This window comes from Ahaetulla prasina, chromosome 4 (genome assembly GCF_028640845.1).
Source record: "Ahaetulla prasina isolate Xishuangbanna chromosome 4, ASM2864084v1, whole genome shotgun sequence".
Lineage (NCBI taxonomy): Eukaryota > Metazoa > Chordata > Lepidosauria > Squamata > Colubridae > Ahaetulla > Ahaetulla prasina.
In genome coordinates, this window is record NC_080542.1 from 86,845,281 (window position 1) to 86,870,949 (window position 25,669).

At 38.9% G+C, this 25,669-nt stretch overlaps 1 protein-coding gene across 10 annotated transcripts in view; it reads right to left on the reverse strand.

Annotated features, from left to right (window-relative positions):
• Nucleotides 1-24,006, reverse strand: part of DNAJC13 (DnaJ heat shock protein family (Hsp40) member C13) — a 151,945-nt gene extending 127,939 nt beyond the window's left edge. For 3 of the 10 annotated variants that reach the window (XM_058183949.1, XM_058183946.1, XM_058183941.1), the window contains exons 1-6: nt 23,697-23,999; nt 11,388-11,468; nt 9,488-9,563; nt 6,092-6,241; nt 1,588-1,629; nt 153-353 (exon numbers count right to left, since the gene is read on the reverse strand). In XM_058183949.1, coding sequence (XP_058039932.1) covers nt 153-353; nt 1,588-1,629; nt 6,092-6,241; nt 9,488-9,563; nt 11,388-11,455 — 537 coding nt within the window. In that variant the 5' untranslated portion in view covers nt 11,456-11,468; nt 23,697-23,999. Of the gene's footprint in view, nt 1-152; nt 354-1,587; nt 1,630-6,091; nt 6,242-9,487; nt 9,564-11,387; nt 11,469-23,696 lie in introns of all 10 variants that reach the window. The other 7 variants (XM_058183947.1, XM_058183944.1, XM_058183943.1 and 4 more) reach the window with 7 other exon arrangements.
• Between the last annotated feature and the right edge of the window lie 1,663 nt (nt 24,007-25,669).

A 25,669-nucleotide genomic window follows, 5' to 3' on the forward strand; every position in this document is an offset into this window, starting at 1 on the left:
AATATTTTATTAATAGTCAATTACAGTAATTAAGTTCAAAACTTCATTTAGGTAATTATGATATAATGTATGCCAAAAGATCTCATTTTTTAAGATTAAACAAGTATATTAGATGTCAAATATGGGTAAAGTAGGTATTTTATAATACTTACTAGTCTACTAAATCCTCCATAAATTATACAAAACCCTCCTGGATAATCAGACAGATCAACAAATCCTTCAATATATCTATAGTCATAAGAACACAGGATTGTATTTGTTGTAGGATTAATTTGGTCAAAGCCTCCCGGAGTCACTTCTAGAATTACAGGTTTTCTTGAATCACTCCAGTGGTGCTTATAACTGTTGTATCTCTATGATAAAAAAGAAGTATTTTAAAAATGTAGTATAACAATTCTGAAAAAAGTATAAACATATTCTGTTTCACTGCTGATGGTTTCATTAGATCAAATCTAACAAGCACAGTAGGGCTTCTTCATAGACTATATTTTCCTTCAGAGCAAAAGCAGGAAATTTGTTTCAGGATGAGGCCAACAAAATTCATTATCTAATTCTATATAATGGTTTCTGTATACCAGAAAAATAGGATCAACAGTGTTCCCAAGACTATATTCAAACAGTAAAATATTACATATGTAAGTATCATATGTTATAAATTGTATTTATATTGTTTCTTATAGACAAGTTCTTTGTATAGCGAAAAATATGTAACAAATGACACAGATGTAAATATAGGTTAATGATATTTCTATTCTAAGTTGAATAGCAAACATGAGTGTACATATATAATGGCAAACATGAGTGTACATTTGAGAAAAGAATTGAATCTTAATTATTATACTTTATTACAAATTTATGAATATAATTTTTTCTCCACAAAGAAAAAAACATGAAAAAGTGAAAAATGGAATGTTGAGTGAAAAATGGAATGTTGCATAACAAAATGTTTCACACAGTCCTACAAAAATATGCTTCAAATAAATTGGCTTCAATGCACTGAAAACTCAAAATATAATAACAACCCGTCTTTTGATTACAAGTTTTAAAATGCAATCTAAAACATACTAAAGCTAAATTACTTCCTCAGATACAACACTATTTGGATTTTTCCCCACTTTTTGGAGAATAATGCAATCACATTGCAACTATCAGGGCAGAGTAATAGCTGACATGAAGAAAGAGAAAATGAAAATTCTACTGCTACTTCTTTTGTGGTCAGTAGTTGAGATCAGATTTGTGCTTATCTTTCCCTGAGATATTTCCTTCAAGACAGATTGTTTTCAAGTGACATATGTTCTTCTATCTGAGTGTTTCAAACTTATAAAATTTAAGTGTGTGGACTTCAGTTCCTTTAACTGCTGGATAATTCTGAGAGTTGAAGTCCATACAACTTAAAGATGCCATGTTTGAAAAATGTTGCTTAGAAGAAATCCCCTCTTCTTCTGCTACTTCCAGAACACTAATTTATCCTTAGCATACCTATATTGTGATCTAATTTATCTGTGAGAACTTCAGCATGGAAAGGAAATCTAAGCAAGTAATTAACTAATATTTATTTTCTTATTCAAAACACAAAAAAATACTTGCCCTTCCTGTGATTTTTCCTTCGGCAAAATCAGTTCTAAATCGCTGAGACAGAAAGGAAAGAAAAGTAATTAAACAAAAGATGTACAAAGAAATTATATTACGTGGGTAAATGTGTGCCTTATATTGTATAACATAAACCAATGTTCATTTTAGCCATGGCTTGCTAGACAAGCTGGAGCTTTGTTTGTAGGGAAATAATAATAATAATAATAATAATAATAATAATAATAATAATAATAATAATAATAATAATAATAATAATAATAATAATATAGGTGGAATTATTGGGACACAATAATAACTTGCTGTTTTGTTTCTGTAAGAATTGGAATTGCTAAGAATTGGAATTGTGTTTCTACCAGTAATCTCACCTCTTTGTTATCTTGTTTTTTTGTATACCTCGATGCATGGAACGGAGTATGTCATGATTTGGCAGGGTTACATCGGGCAAATTCCTAGGTTGCTAAGCACCCAGCCCCTCTGTTGCTAAGCACTCTTCCCCCTTGCTTCTGCTCCTTGCTGCACAGCCAACGCAGGGCTACAAGGAAGGCATGGGCCAGAGGGCCCTGAATTGGGTATTCTGAAGGTATAAAGCACGCCATACCTTCCCCAATGCGTGGCTATTCCTCACATGAATTGCATCTGTACGTCCTAGATATAGTCCCACCCAGTATTTTGTTTTTGGCTGTAAATAAAATCTGCTTCTTTTTGCAAGCCTTGTCTCTAGTCATACTCTTTTTGGCACCTCACTGGCTTGGGGAACCTTCTGGGACCTTACGGGTCCATGTATAATATTAATTCAAATCATGTTTTATAAAGCAGAATAACTGGTTTCATATATAATATTGATTCAAAATCAAATAAACATACATATTATTGATTTCAACGACTCACTTTTGAGAACTCTCAAATAATTGAAAGCCAGTATTATTAATGTGGGGTCAAGCCATTGAACAAGAAAGATAGGGATCTCTCAGCCTCAGAATTTTCTAATGACTTTAGAATTAGACATTTTCTCTCAGCTTTATTTATTTATTTATTTATTTTTATTTATTTTATTAGATTTATAAACCGCCCTTCTCCCGAAGGACTCAGGGCGGTGTACAGCCAAAGTAAAAAGAAACAATATACAGTTAAAATACAATTAAAAAGCTTATTATACAGTGTGGCCGAAATTAAAATAATTAAGAATCTAAAAAACCCCAATTAAAACCAGAGAGAAATTTAGAATTTAAAACTACAATTTAAGAAAGCCCCACACGAACAAACAGATATGTTTTCAGTTCGCGGCGAAAAGTCCGAAGGTCAGGTATTTGGCGTAAACCAGGGGGGAGTTCATTCCAAAGAGTGGGAGCCCCCACAGAGAAGGATCTTCCTCTGGGGGCCGCCAGCCGACATTGTCTGGCGGACGGCACCCTGAGAAGGCCCTCTCTGTACGAGCGTACAGGTCGGTGGGAGGCATGAGGTAACAGAAGGCGGTCCCGTAAGTACCCAGGTCCCAAGCCATGGAGCGCTTTAAAGGTGGTTACCAGAACCTTGAAATGCACCCGAAAGGCAACAGGAAGCCAGTGCAGTCTGCGCAGGAGAGGTGTCACATGGGAGCTACGTGTGACTCCCTCTATCACCCGCGCAGCTGCATTCTGGACCAACTGAAGCCTCCGAGTGCATCTCAAGGGGAGCCCCATGTAGAGAGCATTGCAATAATCCAGGCGGGAGGTGACAAGAGCGTGAGTGACTGTGCATAGGGCATCCCGATCAAGGAAGGGGCGCAACTGGCGAACCAGGCGAACCTGGTGAAAGGCTCTCCTGGAGACGGCCGCCAAATGATCTTCAAACGACAGCCGTGCATCCAGGAGAACACCCAAGTTGCGCACTCCCTTCTTTGGGGCCAATAACCGCTTCAGCAGTCAGCTGCGGCTGCAGCTGACTGTATCGGGGTGCCGGCATCCACAGCCACTCCGTCTTGGAGGGATTGAGCTTGAGCCTGTTCCTCCCCATCCAGACCCGTACGGCTTCCAAACACCGGGACAACACTTCGACAGCTTCGTTGGGGTGGCCCGGGGTGGAAAAGTACAGCTGAGTATCATCAGCGTACAGTTGATATCTCACCCCAAAGCCACTGATGATCTCACCCAACGGCTTCATATAGATGTTGAACAGGAGGGGCGAGAGAATCGACCCCTGCGGCACCCCACAAGTGAGGTGTCTCGCGGTCGACCTCTGCCCCCCTGTCAACACCGTCTGCAACTGGTCGGAGAGATAGGAGGAGAACCACCGATAAACGGTGCCTCCCACTCCCAACCCCTCCAACCGGCGCAGCAGGATACCATGGTCGATGGTATCGAAAGCCGCTGAGAGGTCTAATAGGACCAGGGCAGAGGAATAACCCCTGTCTCTGGCCCTCCAGAGATCATCCACCAACGCGACCAAAGCTGTCTCCGTGCTGTATCCGGGTCGGAAACCGGACTGGCACGGGTCTAGATAGACGGCTTCATCCAGGTACTGGGGTAGCTGGCATGCCACAGCACTCTCTACAGCCTTCGCAGTGAAGCGAAGGTTGGAGACCGGACGATAATTATCTAAAATAGCTGGGTCCAGGGAAGGCTTCTTGAGGAGGGGCCTCACCACTGCCTCCTTCAAGGCAGCAGGGAAAACTCCCTCCAGCAAAGAAGTGTTAGTAATCCCCTGGAGCCAGCCTCGTGTCACTTCCCGGGAGGCCAGTACCAACCAGGAAGGGCACGGGTCCAGTAAACCTGTCCACGTCTTCGAGAGTCACAGGATCAAACTCATCCCACATAACCTCCACAAGACGCGACTCCGCCCTCCCACCTGGATCATCCCAATTTCGGTCCAAGCCGTCCCGGAGCTGAACGATTTTGTCGTATAGATAACCACTAAACTCCTCAGCACGGCCCTGCAACGGGTCATCCCGCACCTCCTGATGCAGGAGGGAGCGGGCCACCCGAAACAGGGCGGCCGGGCGGTTATCTGCCGACGCAATGAGGGTGGAAGCGTAGGAACGCCTCGCCTCCCTCATTGCCACTAGGTAGGTCCTAGAATAGGATCTAACTAGTGTTCGGTCAGCTTCTGACCGGCTGGCCCTCCAGACACTCTCTAGGTGTCTTCTCCGGCATTTCATCTCCCTCAGCCCCTCGGAGAACCAAGGGGCCGGGCGAGACCTACGCCGGGTCAGAGGCCGCAAGGGCACGACACGGTCCAAAGCTCCAGCCGCGGCCCGTTCCCGGGCCGCAACTAGCACTCCAGCCGTGCCGTGGGCCAGGTCCTCAGGAAACGGCCCAAGCTCCATCAGGAACCTCTCCGGGTCCATCAGGCGCCTGGGACGGAACCAGCGCGTTGGCTCCTTCTCCCTGCAGTGGTGGATAGCGGTCCGAAAATCTAAGCGAAGGAGAAAATGATCTGACCATGACACCGGCTCCGTTTCTAAATTATCTAATACCAGATCATTTCGCCACTGACCAGAGATATAAATCAGGTCCAGTGTGCCACCCCCTATGTGCGTGGGGCCATCAATTACCTGAATCAGGTCCAAGGCCGTCATGGAAGCCTGGAACTCCCGAGCCGTTGTCGATGACAGGCCCGTCGATGGCAGGTTAAAGTCCCCCATGACTATCAGTCTGGGGGTCTCCACCGCCACCCCGGCGAGCACCTCCAACAACTCGGGTAGGGCTGTGGTTACGCAGCAAGGAGCCAGGTACGTGATCAACAAGCCCATCTGATCGCGATGGCCCCACTTCACAAAGAGGGATTCACAGCTGGCAATCTGAGGTACAGTGGCCTCCCTCGGCTCTAGACTTTCTCTAATGACAACCGCTATCCCCCCACCCCTACCTTGGGCTCTCGGCTGATGAAATGCTCGGAAACCTGGTGGGCATAACTCCACAAGGGGAACCCCCCCCCTCCGGACCCAACCAGGTCTCCGTAATGCCCATAAGGTCCGCGGCTTCCCCCTGAATAAGATCACCAATCAGGGGGGCCTTATTGACCACGGACCGGGCATTGCATAACATCAACCGGAGACCAAGGCTCTGAGGACCATGGCCACCCGGGGAACGGGTGAAGACTGGGGGGCTGGAGCACGTGATCATTTTGAGACAGCGAGCACGTGCTCCCAGCACTTGATATGGCCCCCCGCTTCCGCCATATCTGCCTCTCCCACTTACCGTACAGATGGAACGATTCTCCACTCCTAGAACAAACCCATCCCCCTCTGCCTTTAGTTACCCCACTGGTCTGATTTTTTAAAGAAAGGAGGATTAACCTGTGCTTTTTGTAAATAAAATATGAAGGACATGATCTGCATCCAAAGCTGCATTCATTAATAAAATATGCATTTTTTATTATAACAACTGGAGAAATGTATGGAAAATCCAAATAAATCCAAAAATAATGTTTTTAGCATGTGCAAGAGATTGTCATTTTATTTATACCATAAATTCAGTGCAAAGAAACAAAGAATTTAGTTCTTTAAATCAATAAATCCTACCAATGCTTCAGTAAGAAGTTCTGCTCTGTGTTCTGTAGAAAACTTAAGTGTTTCAGATTTTTTCCCACTTCCTTTACGAAATGTGAGGCTGAATTCTGTTCCTTGTCCTTTTCCAACAGGGCTGATGCTACAAATGTCTCCATATGGCCACTAAGTCAAGAAATCACAATCTGAGAATATTCCATTTTATCCCCGCAGAATTCTTATATCAATATGTACTATTTCAAAAATTTCCCTAGCTTGATAACATAATTTTAATTAACTATTTCCTAAATATAAACCAAATCTTATCCCACTGTCTAATATATTGCCATTATAAGCTACTAGCTTCAAAATGTAACTTATTATAAGGTGAACACAGAGACAATTGTTCCTTCTGAAATGCTGATGTGAATTGCATTTGCAGGCCATTAGAAGGATGGTAAAGTATTTCAAAGAGTGTCATATTGTGCTGCAAACTCCAGACACCCTATTATGAAAGTTCAGGCTCCAAGTTAATATTTCCCAAAGAAAATAAATTTCTATTGCATTTATTATTTGTTAATATAATTGACTGTTCTATTTAATAAGACAGCTATGATTCAAGTTCTCAAATAATTAAAACATTTAATTCTAAATCTAATCATTCCAATTGTTTAATTTTTACATATTTAGGCCCCTAACATCAGTCTCTTTAAGGATTTCATACTGGATATTTATTTGGTACCCAATCATGGTACCCTCATTATCCCAAATGTTTAATTATTATGAAAGATTTTAACTTTTACACAAGTTAATATGGAAATCTGATATGTATAACATACACATTTTAATTACAGTGGTGCTTAATTGTTTGTGAATCCTCTTATTTTTCTATAAATATGATACAAAATGTGATCTGTTTTCCAATATAATGAGTCACAAACGTTATTTATTGAAAAAAATGATCTAAAGCCACTTATTTGAGTGTGGCAAAAGTATTTGAACCTCTATAATTATCAGTTCATGTGAAGATAAAATTAAAGTCATTTGTTTCAATCAAGAGGATGATGATCATATGTAACTGTAGGAGTTCTGCTTTATTTAAAGAATTGAATTCTGGGATTCATTATCAAAGTGCTATGACTTGAACAAAGCAGATTTCTGTTCTCCTCTGAAAAACAGGCTAAAAAATATTATAAACCTCTTTCCAAAGAGTGTGGACTTCATAAGTCCACTGTCAGGCAGACTACGTATAAATGGAGGCAATTCAACAACACTATTATCCTCTCCAAGAGTGGTAAATTAATCCAGATCATTCAAAGAACATGGCATGTAATATTCCAGGTCTCAGAAAACCCCAGAGCAACAAATAAGGAACTGAAAGCCTCTTTTGCATTGCTCAATATCATTTAGACCACCATCAGATAAACACTGAAAAAAAGCGGTAGGCATTGCAGGGTTGCAAGGATAAAGCCATTCTTCTCCAAAAAAGAATATTGCTGCTTGTTGACAGTTTGTGAAAGACTGCAGGTATAAGCCAGAAGGATATGTGAAGAATGTTCTGTGACTGGATGAGACCAAAATAAAACTTTTTGGCCTGAATGAAAGCATGATGTTTGGTGAAGAGCATTCCAGGGTAAGAATCTTATCGCATCTGTGATATGTGGTGATATTACCATGGCAGGACAAGAAACAATGGTTGGAAAATAATTAAGGAGAGAAGCAACCTAGAACTAATAAGAAACTTCCTAACTGTGAGGACAATTCACCAGTGAAACAGCTTGCTGTCATAAGTTGTGGGTGTTTCATCACTTGAGGTTTTTAACAAGAAATTGGACAGTCATTTCTTGGAAATGGTACAGAGCAGGGGTGTCAAACTCTGCCGGTCAAAACAGGCCTCCGTGTGGCCCGTTTTTGGCTGCCAGAGTGCTGCAGGCAGTCATGGAGGACAAAAACAAGGCAAGCAGCCGCACTGCCATTTTGGCCAATAAAATGCTGGATGCCATTCAGGCTGAAAATGGGGCAGAGGGGACTGTGCGTGGCCATGTGCGTCCCATTTTGGCCAAAATCCCATCTCCCCCCCCTCTCCCCGCCCCCTCCGCAGAGAACTATAATGCTGATCCGGCACTCAAAAAAAATCCAGTTCTAGACCAATGTACAGGACTGCTCAACAGTCATTACATTTTAGAATCTGAAGTTCGATTACTGCTGCCCAAGGTAGGCACACACCAGTTATTGAAAGCAAAGGTTCAGATATTTTTGCTAAATACCTGAGGTATGTAGGTTTGGACCATTTTCCTCAATAAATAAGAATAATATTTTTTTCTTATTTGTTTGATTGTGCCCTTTATATAGTTTTATGATTCTTAGGCTATATTTGTGCAAAAATGTTGGACATTCAAAAGGATTCACAAACTTTTAAGTACCACTATGCATCTTACAGCTCTACCTTCTGCAAAGCAAAAATTAAGCCACCATGTACAAAATAAAGTACAAATTATACTAATTTATAATCTATAAAGTTGCAAATAAACCCCACAAAGCAGGATGAAAACTAAGAAATTAAAGTTAATAAATATGAAGTATCACTTTAATAATGCAACTATTATCATCTAATACAGGGGTAGTCAACCTTTTTATACCTACCGCCCACTTTTGTATCTCTGTTAGTAGTAAAAAAATTTAACCGCCCACCAGTTCCACAGTAATGTGCCGTGTATTGTTGTCTGCTCATGCCTCTCGCGCATCGTGGAGTGGTTGGGGGGGGGACGCCGGCTACCAGCTCTGCTTGTCTGTTACAGCTGGGTGGTGTGGGGGGAGATGCGCGAGCTATTCTGGGACGAGGCTCTTTTGTTTGCGGACACACTATAGCGCCATTTAGATTCACTTACGTAACATGAACTAAACTTATGTGCGGGCGATACAAATAGAATATTTTCAGAAATTTAAATTGTCACGGGGAATTTTATGAAAACCTAATGAAAATGTTTTAAATAATGTTATGAATTTTTTTAAAAAAATCAATTAAATTTAAAAAAAGGAAAGTGTTTCAGTATTGGACAAAACCCCTACCGCCCATCATGAAAGCTGGAACGCCCACTAGTGGCCGGTAGGGACCAGGTTGACTACCACTGATCTAATATCATAAAACCAACTCAATCTTTTATCCATTTTAAGTAATAGTTATCCCACTTCATAATTCAGTATTCCTGCTTAGAAAAAAATGAGCTAAATTGTCATAAAATATATGCTACTATTTTTCTAACTGGAAATTTTTTAAAAAGTTAATTATTCTAAATATGTATATCAAGCAGCATGAATTCATTTTATCTTTATTAATTCATGCAACTGAGACAATATTCTTTTCATTCTCTGAGAGAATCACTTTCACAGAAGACAAATACTAACTTTAGGGAATATATTATTTCTCATTACCTGATTTGTAACTTCTAACGTATTAGGATTATATGTTGTGATGGCATGAGTTCCAACTGAAAAGACTCGTTTATACCTATATTAGCATGAGAAACAAAAATATAGATTTACATAAAAATACACATAATGTTACCTTTATTAATTACTTTTACTGCTAGACTATATAAAGATGTACAAGTTACATTTTTATGTTCTATATTTATTAAAGTATGCTGCTATGATTCATAAATCTTATAATAACCATAATATATGAGAATCAGTTTGGTGTAGCTGTTAAATGCTGGCCTAGAATCCAAGTCTGTGAGTTCTAGTCCTGCCTTAGGCATGAAAGTCAGCTGGGTGACTTTGCGCCATGCATTCATTCTATCTCAGCTCACCTCACAGAACTAGGAGGAGGAAAGAGAATTATGTATGTTTACTGTCTTGAGTTTCTTATAAAGAAATAAAGGTGGATTCAAAATCTAATGAGCAAGAATATATGATATAGAAATTATACAATATGAAACTTATCACATTTATTGTACAATAAGTATATACTGTAATAGTATATATATGGTTTTTTTTTCATTTAAGATAATGTGCGAATCTGCCCATAGCATAATGTTATTTCCAAACCAGGGCATTTTATCCAACAATTAGGGATAAAACAAACATGGCTTAATATGAAATGTTAATCAGGCTATTATACACTGATAATTTTTTTCAAGAGGCATACAAAAAATGAATAGAAAGAATAAAAACAGTTGTAATAATCATCTGAAATAAGAAATGCCACCAATACGAAAAAATGGGGAAAGAAAATTAATGTCAATATACAAAACACAATTACATAGGAAAATTCTTATACAATATATATGAAAAAGAATGTCTCATGAAAACAGTCAGTAATGATGTGGAAAAAATGGAACAGAACATCAAGAGATGAGTCATTGAAGGAAAAAAATGGATTTAATTAAACTTTTGGCAGTTATTGGAACATTCAAACTGAAAAACAAACTAGCAATAAAATATACATACAATTCAACAATAATAATTATTATATGTAAACATTTTCAGACACAGATTTAAAACATATTTTTATTTTAATTTAGGTTGTGTATTGAAGCAGATATGGACTGCAAATACAATATATATAATGCAATTCCTTTATATTTGCCTTAATAATTAGACATTCTAAGTTTTTTTAGTTCATGTGGATATTTGCTATTCTGTAAGGAGGTGGAAGACGACGATGACAAGGCGGAGAGGGAAAGGGAGGGGCAGAGGAAGGAAGAAGAAGGGGAACAAGAATGCACTTGAAATGAAGTGCCTATGTTTCTGAATCTTTGTTCAACTCAACTGACAAAAACTGTAAGAAGGTGTCAGAAAAAAAATTATACAAGAATTTGCTAATAAAATAGGGGTATGCAGAAATGTGGCATGTTCCAGCCCCATACTCATTTCAGGATATTTTACTACTACAAAGGTATTTTTTTACTTGTCCTAACTTTTTCAACAACTGTTAATAGCCAGCAAACCATGCCTACAGGCCAACTTAGATTTCACTGTATGGGTGTAATGTATATGTATTTAGGATTAATTACAAATTTCAAAGTTCCTACAAGCCAGTGATCCTTTGCTCTTATGCATTAATGTGCTGTCAGGCATGAACAACCAGAACCATATGTGTAAAGTTCAAGCTGACTACTTTACTATGTTTTGCCTATAATATAAGAATCTGCCCAGTCTGGAAACAATTAGATAAGGTTTCAAGAAACTGCTGGGGGGGGGTGGCCTTAGCCTTTTTGCAGTTGTCCAGGCTAGCTCTACATTTGAACCCACCTCCCTGCCAGGTTGCATATTTCCCAACACCTGCTGACAATTCAAAATATAAATTTCAGCTCATAGGTATATTACTTACCTTCCTCTCCATGAATGCTTTGTTGTATAAAAGCAGGCCAAATCTTTATTTTCCCTAATTATGTTCATTTTGTGCTATAATCTGTAACAAAAAACCTTAGTATTAAAAAACATTAGCTTCAATAATTTCTGCTTTAGTAATTTAATATTTAATAAATGTTAAACACTAATTTGAAATTTTAAGTAGAACTTGTGCTTATAAAAGGGATGTTTATATTATTTTTAAAAATAATTGGCCAAATCATATTTTCTGATTTCCTTTTTATGTTACCAATCGTGGCTTGGGTTTATAAACCTCAGTTATGACTTGTTTTCTAAATTTAGTTAAATTTCATATTATATGAGATTATAGCACTTCATGTTATAAAATGTAGAGATAGTAAAAGGAATATATAAACTGAAGTGCTGTAATCTCATGTAATTTTCTGCATATTTTCTTATTTACTTTTGGTTTTATACCATAATTTATACCAATACCTATAATTTAAATCACTACAAACATAAAATATGCGAAATAATAAAAGCCGAACAATTTTTTAAAGGTACCAAGTGCAAAATTGAAGTAACTGCAAATTAAAACAAGGATGACATTTCTCTAATGTCCTGTGGAATGCTTCAGGTTACAGAATGCCAATAATGAAGATGCTAACTTCATTTTGAGAAAGACGCCATTCTGAACTATGATGGATGCAACTGAAAAGTAACATCTGTGGGCCCATTCACTTCAAGGATCTGAGGATCATCAAAAGATTTGGGGAAAGTTAGATGGCTCATTTCATATAGAGATGGTTTAGGTAGATATGTATCTATGAAGGTTTCATTATTTAAAACTAGATGCAAAATGTAATGCAGCATTTTTCCAGGAAGGAGGGAGCCCATTTCAAGGCGAATGAAGCAAGAGATAGAGCAATCTAGAGCTCACTGTGAGAAAAGGAAAAGACTTAGGATAGATACTTCCTATAATTTCCCAGAGTAAGGTTAGACTTGCAACATAGGTCTCATCTGGTAAGATTCTGTAGATCTGGTGTATATCACACTGAAAGAACTGAATTTTTGCTGGACTGTTTTACATTGTTCTTAGGCTCACCCTGACAATTAGGAGGCAATTAAACCCAAAAAATCAGAACTGACTGCCTCAAGGACAAGTAACTTGCTCCACTTTGACTTATGAACATAAAGTCTATAATTTTGTAAATACATAAAATTTCAACCACAAACATTTATATTCTCTACAAATGAAATAAAGTTTCAGTCTCAAATAATACTTTATCCAACTTTATACAATTAAATCATATTTATTTACAAACACGTCTGGCCAGATTCTCAGATGAGCTTAAGAAAGATATTATGATATAGAATGATATTAGAATAGAAAGCAGGACATGAAAGAAAACTGCTTTTGAAAATACAGATTGTAAGGAATCTATTTAATATTGGAAATAAGTTACCACACTCACTTGTGGAATATTAAATCAGCCTAACTATTTTCTTTTGAATCACAAATTTAAGATTTTCCATATCTTCTCTACATAGATCAATGTCACACATTTTTAAAATGCTATATTTACCATTGTTTGTTTAATTGATTAAATGACAATCAGTAAAGCTCTGGAGTATTATTATAAATTAAAATAAATATTACCATTTATTTATACATTATCAAGTATATTCATTATATCCATGTAAAATGCTCAAAAAAGATTTGCTACAAATTCATCTTTGAAGAATTAAGGTATCTGCATTCTTCATTAGGCTCACATATCTTCCTTTCTAAAAAGCTGTGTAACCTAATGAGGAATGTAGATGCCTTAATTCTTCAAAGATGAATTTGTGACAAATCTCGTGTGTACCTAGCTGTTTCACTAGCAATTGCAGTAGAAGTTGCTTTTGTGTACACAATGCATACAATTAGAAGCAGGAACTGTGCTAGCCTTCTGAAGGACACGATTGTTTTAATGTTTTGAAGAGAAGACTTCATTTGCAATAGCATTCTTTATAAAGTATGTATTTCAATAATTTGCACAACTGTAATATTAAGGCTTTGTGTTACTGTTTTTTATGAATTGCGTAGGTGTCCTAAAATGACTCTGACCATTTTTTGCACTGAGTTTTATGACAGATGTTGTTAAGATTGCCTCCCTGGATTGATATCATAAAAATCACAAAGTTAAAGGGAGGTTTCTAGTTTAAAGAATTAAAGGTCTTTATTTTAATGATACTAACACATGCCAACTTTCTTTGCATTTAAAAGTCTTTTCAATGATCTGTTTTATAATATGCTTGCCACTAGACAAATTATTTGAAAAATATTTCAGATAATTTGAAAAAGAGTATAATAACAAGGGCTAAGAATTAGTGACAATATACAGATGGATCAATAGCTGAAAAGATTGAAATGTACACTATAACTTAAAAGTGCATTTTTATAAAATAATGTACCTTTGGACAGACACAATAAAAACTTTCCAGAAAGTATAAATGTACCGTATATACTCGAATATAAGCCGATCCGAGTATAAGCCGAGGTCCCCAATTTTACCCCAAAAACTGGGGACTCGAGTATAAGCCGAGGGTGGGAAATGAGGCACCTACCGGTTGGGGAAACCCTCCCTCCCTCAGCTGAGAAGGCTGGCGGGTCCCCCCGCCCCCCCTCTCCCTGCTACCGCAGGGCTTCAAGCCCGTAAAATGTGAAAAAACAAAAACTCGAGTATAAGCCGTATATACTCGAGTATAAGCGAGGCTTAAAAAAACAAAACTTGAGTATAAGCCGTATAGACCCGAGTATAAGCCGAGGGGACGTTTTTCAGCACAAAAAATGTGCTGAAAAACTCGGCTTATACTCGAGTATATACGGTATTTCAAATCTATGTTGGAAATGTGAAAAATATCATCTTTTTATCAAATCTGGTAGAATTGTTGAAAAGGCTAGAAAATTAATTGGGTTATAAAAAGAAAGTTAAAGATTAACTCTGAAACCAGAATTTCTCTTTTTGTTACTAATAGACAGATAACTACAAAACTTAGGGAAGGACTTGTTATACATGCAGCAAATTGCTCATGTGCAGAAAGGTAGAAACACTTAAATACCTACAATGGACGAATGACTGATGAAGATGACAGAATTTGCAAAGATAGCAAAATTGACTGTTTTGATTAGGAAAAATATAATAAATACATTTGTTAGTGACTGGAAAAACTTTATGGATTTTTTACAGAAAAAAATGAATTTATGACTTATAGGTTTGACAATAAGAAAAGGTAAAATACGAAAAAAGGGAGCCAGGATGTAACCCTAGAAAGAATTTTAAAATGTCTCTCTTTTTTTGTCTTTCATTTTTCTGTGTATTTATCACTTTTCTTTTACTTTTTCTTTAAATTTGTATTTTTTTATTTTTTTAAAAAAATTATTAAAGTTATTGAACAATAATTAACAACTATTTGAGAAAGTGTAACTTCAAGTAAATGTTTCATTTTCTGTTTAAAGTGAACAGTGTCTTTTTAATATAGATTACATATAGATACATTTGCACAAAACCATTTCCTGCAATACATTTTATTATTTAAACATTTCAGCCATATATATTTAGCTTTAGTAATTAAAGCACTCAACCACATGGAAATTTTTCAACACAAAGAACAGTATTGATGAAATAAGCTTCTGATTACATTATAAATGACTGTAATAAAGTATTATAAATTATAATAAAATTAAAAGTACACATATAAAATTACCCACATTAAGGAATCAGATTAAATATTTAAAAGTCTGAGAAAATTGTTTTAAAACCCTTTAATCCCTTTATTTGGGGTGGAGTTGGGGCCCCTCAGGTCAGAAGGTGTCCAATATGCTACTGGGGAAGAGCAGAGGGCTAATACTAGTAGCGCCAGAAAGAGTGAAGCGACTGGACCAAAGCTGAAAGGACGCTCAGTTGTGGATATATCTGGTGGTGAAAGAAAAGTCCGATGCTGTAAAGATCTATTCTGCATAGGAACCTGGAATGTAAAATCCATGAATCAAGGCAAGCTGGACATGGTCAAACGAGAGATGACAAGACTAAACATCGACATCTTACGAATCAGTGAACTAAAATGGACAGGAATGGGTGGATTTAATTCAGATGAACATCAGGTATACTACTGTGGGCAAGAATCCCTCAGAAGAAATGGAGTAGCCTTCATAGTCAATAAAAAAGTAGGAAAAGCAATACTGGGATACAATCCCCAAAATGACAGAATGATCTCAGTTTGAATCCAAGGCAAACTATTCAATGTCACAGTAGTCCAAGTCTATGCCCCAACCACTGGTGCTGAAGAGGATGAAATTGACCGGTTCTATGAAGCCCTACAGCACCTTATAGAATTAACACCAAAAAAATGATGTCCTTGACTATGTGCTCTGCAACCAAAGATGCAGAAGCTCTATACCTGTGATGGCAAACCTGTGGCACATGTAGCCATATCAGCAGGCACATAAGCTCACCTCCGGTGCACCTGTGTGCAACAACCAGCTGATTTTCGGGCCTTCTGGGCCCACCAGAAATAGGGAAACAGGCTGTTTCCTGCCTCCAGAGGGCCTGGGTTATGGTGGGGAAGGCTGTTTTTCTCTCTTACCTGGCTCCAGACCCTCTCTAGGAGTCTGGGTGTGTGTGTGGAAAACTGCCTTTTCCATCCCTCCCCAGGCCCTCCAGAGGCCAGAAACGGCCCATTTACCAACTTCCCGTTGGACAGGAAGTGATGTTTTTTGCTGTTCCCAGCCTCCAGAGCTTCTCTAGGATTCTCTGGAGGCTGGGGACCACAAAAAACATCACTTCCTGTCCAACCGGAAGTTGGTAAACGGGCTGTTTCTGGCCTCCGGGAGGTCTCCAGAGAAATGGGGAAGGCCATTTTCCATCTTCCCAGATTCATAGAGATCCTCTAGAGACAGATAAGAGAGAAAAACGGGCCTACAGAGACATCGCGTGCGGGGGAAAGAGTTGCGTGCCCATGCGCGGGGGTGGGGCGCATAGAATTATGGGTGTGGGCATGCACACGTGTGACCCCACAGCCCCCCCGGCACACGATGGCAAAAAGGTTAGCCATCACTGCTCTATACAGTCAGTAAAAACAAGACCAGGAGCTGATCATGGCAAAATTTAGGCTTAAATTGAAGAAAGTAAGGGAAAGCACTAGGCCACTCAAGAATGAACTAAATCATATCCCTGATGAATATACAGTAGAGGTGACAAATAGATTTAAGGAATTAGATCTGATAGACAGAGTGCCTGAAGAACTATGGACGGAGGTTTGCAATATTGTACAAGAGGTAGCAACTAAAACCATCCCAAAGAAAAATGCAAAAAAGCAAAATGGCTGTCTGAGGAAGCTTTGCAAATTTTCCCTGAAAATAAGACCCCGTCTTATTTTTTTTTGAATCCTGAAATAAGCGCTTAGCCTTATTTTCGGGAAGGTCTTATTATTTTGGGGCTTGTGGAGCAAGACAGGGCTCCTCTTGCCGTCTTACCTGATTTCCAGCTCTATCTCCCTAACTCTAACCAGAGGAAATAGCAGGCACCAGCTACACATGCAGTTAAATATTTTCGAGGGAGGGCTTATGTTTGGGGAAACACGGTAGCTGAGGAAAGAAAGGAAGTGAAAGACAAAGGAGAAAGATACACCCAACTGAATGCAGAATTCCAGAGAATAGCTATAAGAGATAAGAATACCTTCTTAAATGAACAGTGCAAAGAAATAGAAGAAAACAACAGAATAGAGAGGACCAGAAATCTCTTCAAGAAAATTGGAGATATGAAGGGAACGTTTCATGCAAAGAAGCGCATGATAAAGAACCACAATGGAAGAGACCTAACAGAAGCAAATGAGATTAAAAAGAGGTGGTAAAATTACACAGAAGAACTATACAAGAACGAGCTTAATGTCTCTGATAACCATGATGGGGTAGTCACTGACCTTGAGCCAGTCATCCTAGAACTGTGATGGCAAACCTATGGCACGCATGCCCGAAGTGCCACACAAAGCCATGTCATCTGGCACGTGCGGCGTCACCCATTCTGGGTTTTTGGCATGTATGCATATGTGTGCCTGACAATCAGCTGGCTTTTGTGCGTGAGGCAGTGCTGGAAACCAAAAAAGCTGGTCTTCCATTTTCAAGCGTAAGCATACACGCCAGCCAGCTGATTGGCATGTGTGCATGAGCGGCATTGACCAGAAGACTTGCTGGCCAGAGCACGCTGTAAGTACCATAACTGGTACATGCATGCCCCCTGGACCACTCGGTGCCAAAAAAGTTCGCCATCACTGTCTTAAAATGTAAAGTCAAATGGGCCTTAGAAAATCTGAGCAACAACAAAGCTAATAGAAATAACAATATTCCAGCTGAGCTATTCAAAATCTTAAAAGACGATGCAGTAAAAGTGCTACATTCAATTTGTCAGCAAATTTGGAAAACTCAACAGTGGCCACAGGATTGGAAAAGGTCAGTTTATATTCCAATTCCAAAGAAAGACAATGCCAAAAAATGCTCAAACTATCGCACCATTGTACTTGATTTCACATGCTAGTAAAGTTATGTTTAAAATCCTACAAGTGAGGCTCCAGCAATATGGAGCCTCTGGTGGTCTCTGGTGGCTCAGACTGCTAAGACAGTCTGTTATTAACACAGCTGCTTGCAATTACTGCAGGTTCAAGTCCCACCAGGCCCAAGGTTGACTCAGCCTTCCATCCTTTATAAGGCAGGTAAAATGAGGACCCAGATTGTTGGGGGCAGTAAGTTGACTTTGTATATAATATACAAATGGATGAAGACTATTGTTTAACATAGTATAAGCCGCCCTGAGTCTTCGGAGAAGGGCGGGATATAAATGCAAATAAAAAATAAAAATATATATATGTGGACCGAGAACTACCAGAAGTACAGGCAGGATTTCGAAGAGGCAGAGGAACTAAAGATCAAATTGCCAACGTATGCTGGATCATGGAGAAAGCTAGGGAGTTCCAGAAAAACATCTACTTCTGCTTCATTGACTATGCTAACGCCTTTGATTGTGTGGATCACAACAAATTGTGGCAAGTTCTCAAAGAGATGGAAGTACCAGCCAGTTGGAATTAAGATTGCCGGGAGAAATATCAACAACCTCGGATATACAGATACCACTTTAATGTCAGAAAGTGAAGAGGAACTAAAGATGCACTTAATGCAGGTGAAGAAGGAGAGTGCAAAAGTTGGCTTGAAACTCAACATTAAGAAAACTAAGATCGCGGCATCCGGCCCTCTCAATTCCTGGCAAATAGATGGGGAAGAAATGATGGTAGTGACAGATTTTATTTTCCTGGGCTCCAAGATCACTGCAGATGGGGACTGCAGCCAAGAAATTAATAAATAGTTGCTCCTGGGGAGGAAAGCTATGGCAAATCTAGACAGCATATTAAAAAGCAGAGATATTACCCTGCCAACAAAAGTGTGTATAGTCAAGGCTATGGTTTTCCCAGTTGCAATGTATGGCTGTGAAAGTTGGACCATAAGAAAGGCTGAGTGCCAAAGAATTGAGGCATTTGAACTATGATGCTGGAGAAGACTCCCGCAAGTCCCTTGGACTGCAAGGTGATCAAACCAGTCAAACCTAGAAGAGATGAACTCTGACTGCTCTTTAGAGGTTAGATCCTGAAGATGAAACTCAAATACTCTGGCCACCTAATGAGAAGGAAGGACTCACTGGAGAAGAACCTAATGCTGGGAAAGATTGAGGGCAAAAGAAGAATGGGATAAGAGAATGTTCTGTCCCCTCCCTTCCTTCCCAAAACAATACGCCAGGCGAGGCTGTCTGCCAGCAATTTATTTACACTTGGCCGGGTTTCTTCTGGGAACAAGAGTTCTGGCAACGTTCCTTCATGTGCCAGCCAAGTCCTTATCAAGTAACAGCGTGCCGACAGACCGTTGCCAGGGCAACCAGGAGTCTGCAGGATGATCTAAAGTACTCACAAGTAATCCCAGCCTTCAGTCCTAAACAAAGAGCCAATAGTTCATAACTTTGTCCGACACAAGGGCCTACGGAGCACTCTCCCTGCTTTTATCCTCTGTGGGGTATGGCTCCATGACTCAGCACTCCCTGGGCCTGCCCCACCCTTTCCTCTGCTGTGCATGCTTATCTTGGTTTCGCTGTTTCGCATCTAGCCAAGATTGATCCTCAACAGCTGGTTCTTGGGGCGTTGCCAGGGAGGAGGAGGGGTCGGGGGAAAGAGGCCTTGTCAGCTCCTCCTCCTCCTGGCCTGTAGCTGGAATCTGGTACAGTGCCAGGGAGGAGAGGGTCCAGGGGGGGAAGGAGGCCTTGCCAGCTCTTCCGCCTCACTCTCCGAGTCATCTGGCTCCAGGAGGCCAGGCCCGGGGGTGCCAGAGCCACAACAGAGAATGAGGTGGCTGAATGGAGTCACTGAAGCAATCGGCATGAGCTTAAATGGACTCCAGAAGATGGTAGAGGACAGGAAGGCCTGGAGGAACGTTGTCCATGGGGTTGCGATGGATCGGACATGACTTCGCAATTACCAACAATAATAGTGGAAATGCTACATGGCATGCTTAGCCATTCTTTCAACACTGAGCAGAAAGTAAAACAGAAAAGTGTGATTACTCTATAATTTAATATATTTATGCAGAGATGTACATTGTATTCAAAAGTGAATACAATGATCATAAATATATGGATATTTTGAATGCAAATAATGAATAATACAGTTAAGAATATCAGTGCATCAAAAATAAAGACAGGAATTGTATTTGACAGAAAAATGGAAATGGAAAAAAACCACCAGAGCAAGAAAAGGAATGCAGAATGGTAGAACATTTGCTAGAGGATGGACAAATTTTAAGATTTGCAAATGTAGGTAGAAAGCGTTGAATGGAATGTTTGTTAAAAGAAATAAATATGGCGTGATGGCGAACCTATGGCACGCATGGCACATGTGCACCTGTCAGCTGCTCTCTTCCAGGCATGCGCACACCAGAACCCAAAAGGGAGTAGCTGGCCGATGGCGACAGAACCCGGAAGAGCAGATGCCCACCGCACACATGCACACCAGAACCAGGTTCCGGGGTTCCAGCATGCGCACATGTGCTCCAGTTTCAACCATCACTGCACTAGAGAATGCTTCTGCCTACTTTGATACATGGAAGTGAGAATTCAATATTTCATGGAAAACATAAAAATAAACTGAAGGTAGTTGGAATGAGGTACCTAAAAAGTGTGTAGTAAAACAATAAAATACAAATGGTAAAGAAATGTAGATTGAAAAGTGAGTGACCAATGCAAAAGTAATACGTCATTTTTTCATGTAGAAAGAATGAGGACTAAAGTATACCGGTAAAACAAACAAAAGTAAATGATTCTTGAGGAAGAATCTTTGCATAAAGTTGTAACTGATTGATTATATTATTATAAAAGGTGTGAAGAGAAGTTTAAAGAACAAAAAGCAGGGTGTTAGGTAGTGTTTGAATATGATGGAAAGAAGGATGGTTAGTAAAGGGAGAAGGTATAAAAACAATTAATGGTGTTGGAATAAACTAGCTTTAGCTATGTTTCCTTTTTTTATGTACTTTTAAGATTTTTCAAAATCTAACAATGCAATAAAAAAAAGGCCTTCCATATATTTAAGAATAATCCATTACACAAACGTTTTTTCTTAAATGGGAGGGAAATAAATGTGACCTGCATGGCTGAAATCTTCTGAAATGCATCTGACCATAAGTTATGCGAAAAAATCAAGAAAATATTCACATATAATGACATGTTTATTTTGAAATTCTGTTTATGATGTAGTTCTCACTAGTAATTTAAGTGCAAATGTATGCTTAGATATACTAGTTTATGAAATTTAACATCAGCCAAAATCTATTTGCAGTTCTTATATTCTGTAACTAAAAAAGCAGAATATTTTCTCTATTCATAACATTTTATTATACATGTAAAAGTTGTTCTTCTATTCTTAAAGTATTTCGTCTGCACTGTTATAATACATATACTCTACATACAGCCTTCACTGTTCAAGATTACACATTTCTTGTAATTTCTTCAAACTTAAATTCAGTTAGATCTTTTTATTAGGTATTACTTTGACACAAACATGAAATACTGTTGCAAACTTAAATAATAGTTTTTTTCAAAGTAGTTTTTATTGAACTAAGTTAATTTTTATAGCTATTCCTTTTGCACCAGTATATAAAGGAAAATAGAAAATTCTGCAAGCACAGTGTGTGTGTGTGTCTATATGCGAACATATGTCACCATTTAAACTGTTTTTCACTGACATTATATAAACTTTGCTAACAAAAAATGTCCACTTAACAGGAAGTAAATCTCAATAACAAGCTTTATTTCTAATTTGTCAATCACCTAATTCATGAATTTCATATTTTTTTCTAAACTGAAAAGTAAAACATTGCAATATATTTAAAATATTTCGAAAGCTGTCTTTACTGATTTATATACTGTTTCATTCATGAAAAAAGCTGAAAATGAAGGCTAGCTTTATTAAAATTAAAAAGTGATGCTCAAATATTATCCCAAAATAAACAAGTCAATATAAAACTACAAATATTATGTATAGTATGTTAGCACTAAAATACAGTAATGATTTAAATACAATAAATTTTTTAAAAGGAAATATTTTTCCTATTAATAATCAAATTGAAAATCAGTGAAGTAAATTTTTTTGCCTCTTTAAATTTAAAACGGAATTGAATCTGGAAAAATTTAGAGATTTTGAAAGAATCTTATTCAAATAATGGATGAATATATTTATTAAAGCTGAATATTAAAAGCTTTCACAAACCAAGTGGGACTGGTTCTGAATTATCATAATTTATTGAACAACATATATAGTGTTTCACTTTGTTAAAATTCTGAAATCATTCACTGCAAAACTAGACATTAAACTCGGGGGATATCAAAACAGTTATTAAGGTTAAGCAGTCGATATAACATCAAGGGAAATGTACTGTAATTTACAGAATCGCAACAGAATTTTGGAAAAGGTGCTAAACCTTGATGAACGTATCTTTTCTTTTATGCACACTGAGAGCATATGCACCAAGACAAATTTCTTGTGTGTCCAATCACACTTGGCCAATAAAAATTCTATTCTATTCTATTCTATTCTATTCTATTCTATTCTATTCTATTCTATTCTATTCTAAACTTGGGTAATTTAAATCTGCAAATAGCATTTGAAAATAGCCAGAAACATTTTCACTAAACTATATATATATTAAACTATTCCTGAAACTGTAAAACAGAGTAAAAGGGCTAGCAGCCTAACTTATCATATTACAGAATGTGCATGTTAACTGGCATACAAAAATAACTAACATTGTATACATAATTACAAACCACTAACTCTTTCTTTGCAGAAAATCTTATTTTATGGGTAATGAAATCTCAGAATGCATGTAATAGGGGTAGGTTTTGTTTAAGGTTTGTTAGCTGTACAGCACTAATAATTCTATTTGCCTCCAAATATGGGTCAGTGTAAGAGCACATCTTAATTTTTCTTCAAACACTGAACATGCAATACACAAGCATATTTACTGTTTCTAGAAAAGGCTATTGACTTAGCTGTGATTCAGTTTGTGAGCCATCAGTTCTCTGCAAGCCCTTGCAAAAATACAGTACAGGGAACGTCAAATCACCATTTATAATTAAAAAAGCCATTTCCATAACAGCATCTTAAAACCAGTTGTATCAATTTCAGCTCATAGTATAAATTAAACATTCTGGCATACATAATTGATAAATGTTTGGAAATTAAAAGCATAAACTGACTGTTCTGCTTAAGTTATGTTACCACTACTACTGGGTACTTTTCTGAAAGTGCAGATGAAGATACTGCATGTGTTGGACAGGAAAAGAGACCACATGGAAGAGATACTGTGGCCAACAGCCTTCACTATCCTGAAAGCTACAAACGTGGAGCACATGGGCCAATGAAGCAGGAACAGCCAAGGGGAGTGTGATACTACAGCAGCTACGGGAATAAATTCAGGTACATGGACGCCCCTATGGTAATGAATGAACTTCGTGCCTAGGCCCCAGCTAAAGGAAAGCTCGGAAATTTCACAGAAAAGTTTGGAGTGGGGGGGGAGCTGGATATTTGCCTTTCCTCATTTACTATTTCTGTGCACGGGGGGAGGAGACAGGGAACCAACAGAGCCTCGACTCACAAAAGAGACAGACGATCCCTAGTTATTCCTTTTCTCTTCCTATCCACGCTTGTTTGCAAAGCTTTTCCTGAATCTCTTGCCATTTTCATCTTTCCATCCACTTACCTAGACCGGCTGCCGAGGTTCCCCAAGCCTTGCACAGCAAAGTAACGTACCGAGTCAGCAACACTCGAAACTATTTCAAGTGGTGCTGCGGAGCAGCTTCTTCCTAGCTGGACTTCTCGGCTACTAGAAACTCGTCTAGTCCTCTTCAGAGCTGAGCTATGGAGGCCGCCATTTTCAGTCGGGCAAGGAAGTCAACCACCATGCGCACGCGCAGACACCGCAGATCACGAGACAAATCAAATTCAGCTGATCGTTTGCTCCTTTCTCTTCCCCCCAATCTCCTGTTGCTCGGAATTCGCCTCCATTCTCTCGTCGTTTCCCTTTTTCAAGGAATTGGAGCATGCGCAGAACGAGCGGCCGAAGGAAAGCGAAGGTCGACGGCTTCCTAATAGAAAAGGAACGCCCACGTTCCTTAGGGCAAGTGGGGCAGCAGAGTAAAAATCGAATGGAAGGACGTTTATTACAGCTGCGGGATAGATCAATTTTGGGGGAGGAAGGGTAAACGTAGGCACATGGTAGTTGTAGGCTCGGTAGAGCGCCAAGTTTGTTTAAAAGATTGGCCGAAAAAGACTGAAAAATCATTTCAAAAACTGGGAACAGAATGAAAATTATATAATTCTAATGATAGCCCTTTAAAAAAATCGAGCATTTCACTGCGAGGGTATATATCAGTAGTGAAATTTGAACCTGTTTGCTACCAGTTGGCTGGCCACATGTACGTGCTGCGGGCTAAATGCATGCAGCCTGTGCATGCGCAGTGCACACCAAAAGGAGACTTGGGAAGGTAAGTAGTAAAAAAAATGCTACTGATTCGGTTGAACCTGTAGTTTAAAAAAGCTATGGGTTCTGGCGAACCTGTAGTTAGCTAACTGTTCAGTTGACCGGCAGTTTAAAAAGCTACCGGTTCAGGTGAACTGGTAGTTAAAAAAGCTACCGGATCCTCTGAATCAGTATTTCCAACGATTACCTGTGCTGGGGGGTTTAGGTTTGCTACTTACCTGCTTTCTATCCAAGCTAAATCGCATGCCACAGCTGATCCTCCGCTTACTGTTCTACTGACCTTCCCAAACTTCCTTTTGGTGTGTGCTGCCCATGCGCGTGTGCAGCACTCATGTGACAACCTTAGCCATTAATTGGGATGCTGGGAGCATGGACTTAATTACTCCTGCCTTGATGCTGTTGTATTGCGGTAGTCTGGATAAGGCATCTGTCAAAATGTTTTTCCCTCCCAGTAAATACTTCAAAGTGAAATTAAAGCATTAGAAGTACTGTGTCCATCAGACCTGTTTTGGGGACATTTTCCATGGGGTTTTGAATGCTTCCAAGTTCTTGCAGTCTGTCCATACTTGGAAAGGTATTTTGCTTTCTTTTAAGAAATGTCTCCAAGTTAGGAGTGCCCACCGGACTGCAAAAGCCTTTTTCCCATATTGCCCATCTCTGTTCAGTTTCAGTTAATTTTCTAGAGATGCATGCTCATGACTGTAATTTGCTTTCTTCATTCTCTTGGAATAAAATCGCACCGACTGCCACATCACTGTCATCAGCCTGTATTACAAATGGTTTCTCTGGGTCTGAGTGTTTTAACATAGGATCAGCCGAAGAGAGTCTTTTCAGTTTCTCAAATGCTGCTTGGCAGTCCTTCAGTGGTTGGCTAGGTTTTGGTTTATTTACCCCCTTGGTTTTAATTTGTAATCTGCAATGTTATTTGGGCAAAAGAGGGGATAAATTGCCGATAAAAGTTAGTGAACCTCGGAAACCCTGCAACTGCTTGCGAGTCTGGAGGGAGTTTTCCCACTTGAGGACTTCTCTGACTTTTGTAGGGCCCACTTCCACCCCCTGGTGAGAGATTTGGTAACCTAGGTAATCTATTTTATCGGTGAAATTCAAATTTGGAGAGTTTGGCAAACAATTTAGCTGCCCTTAGCTTCTTCAAGACCTCCCGTACCAATTTAACATGTTGAGTATTAGTTTCA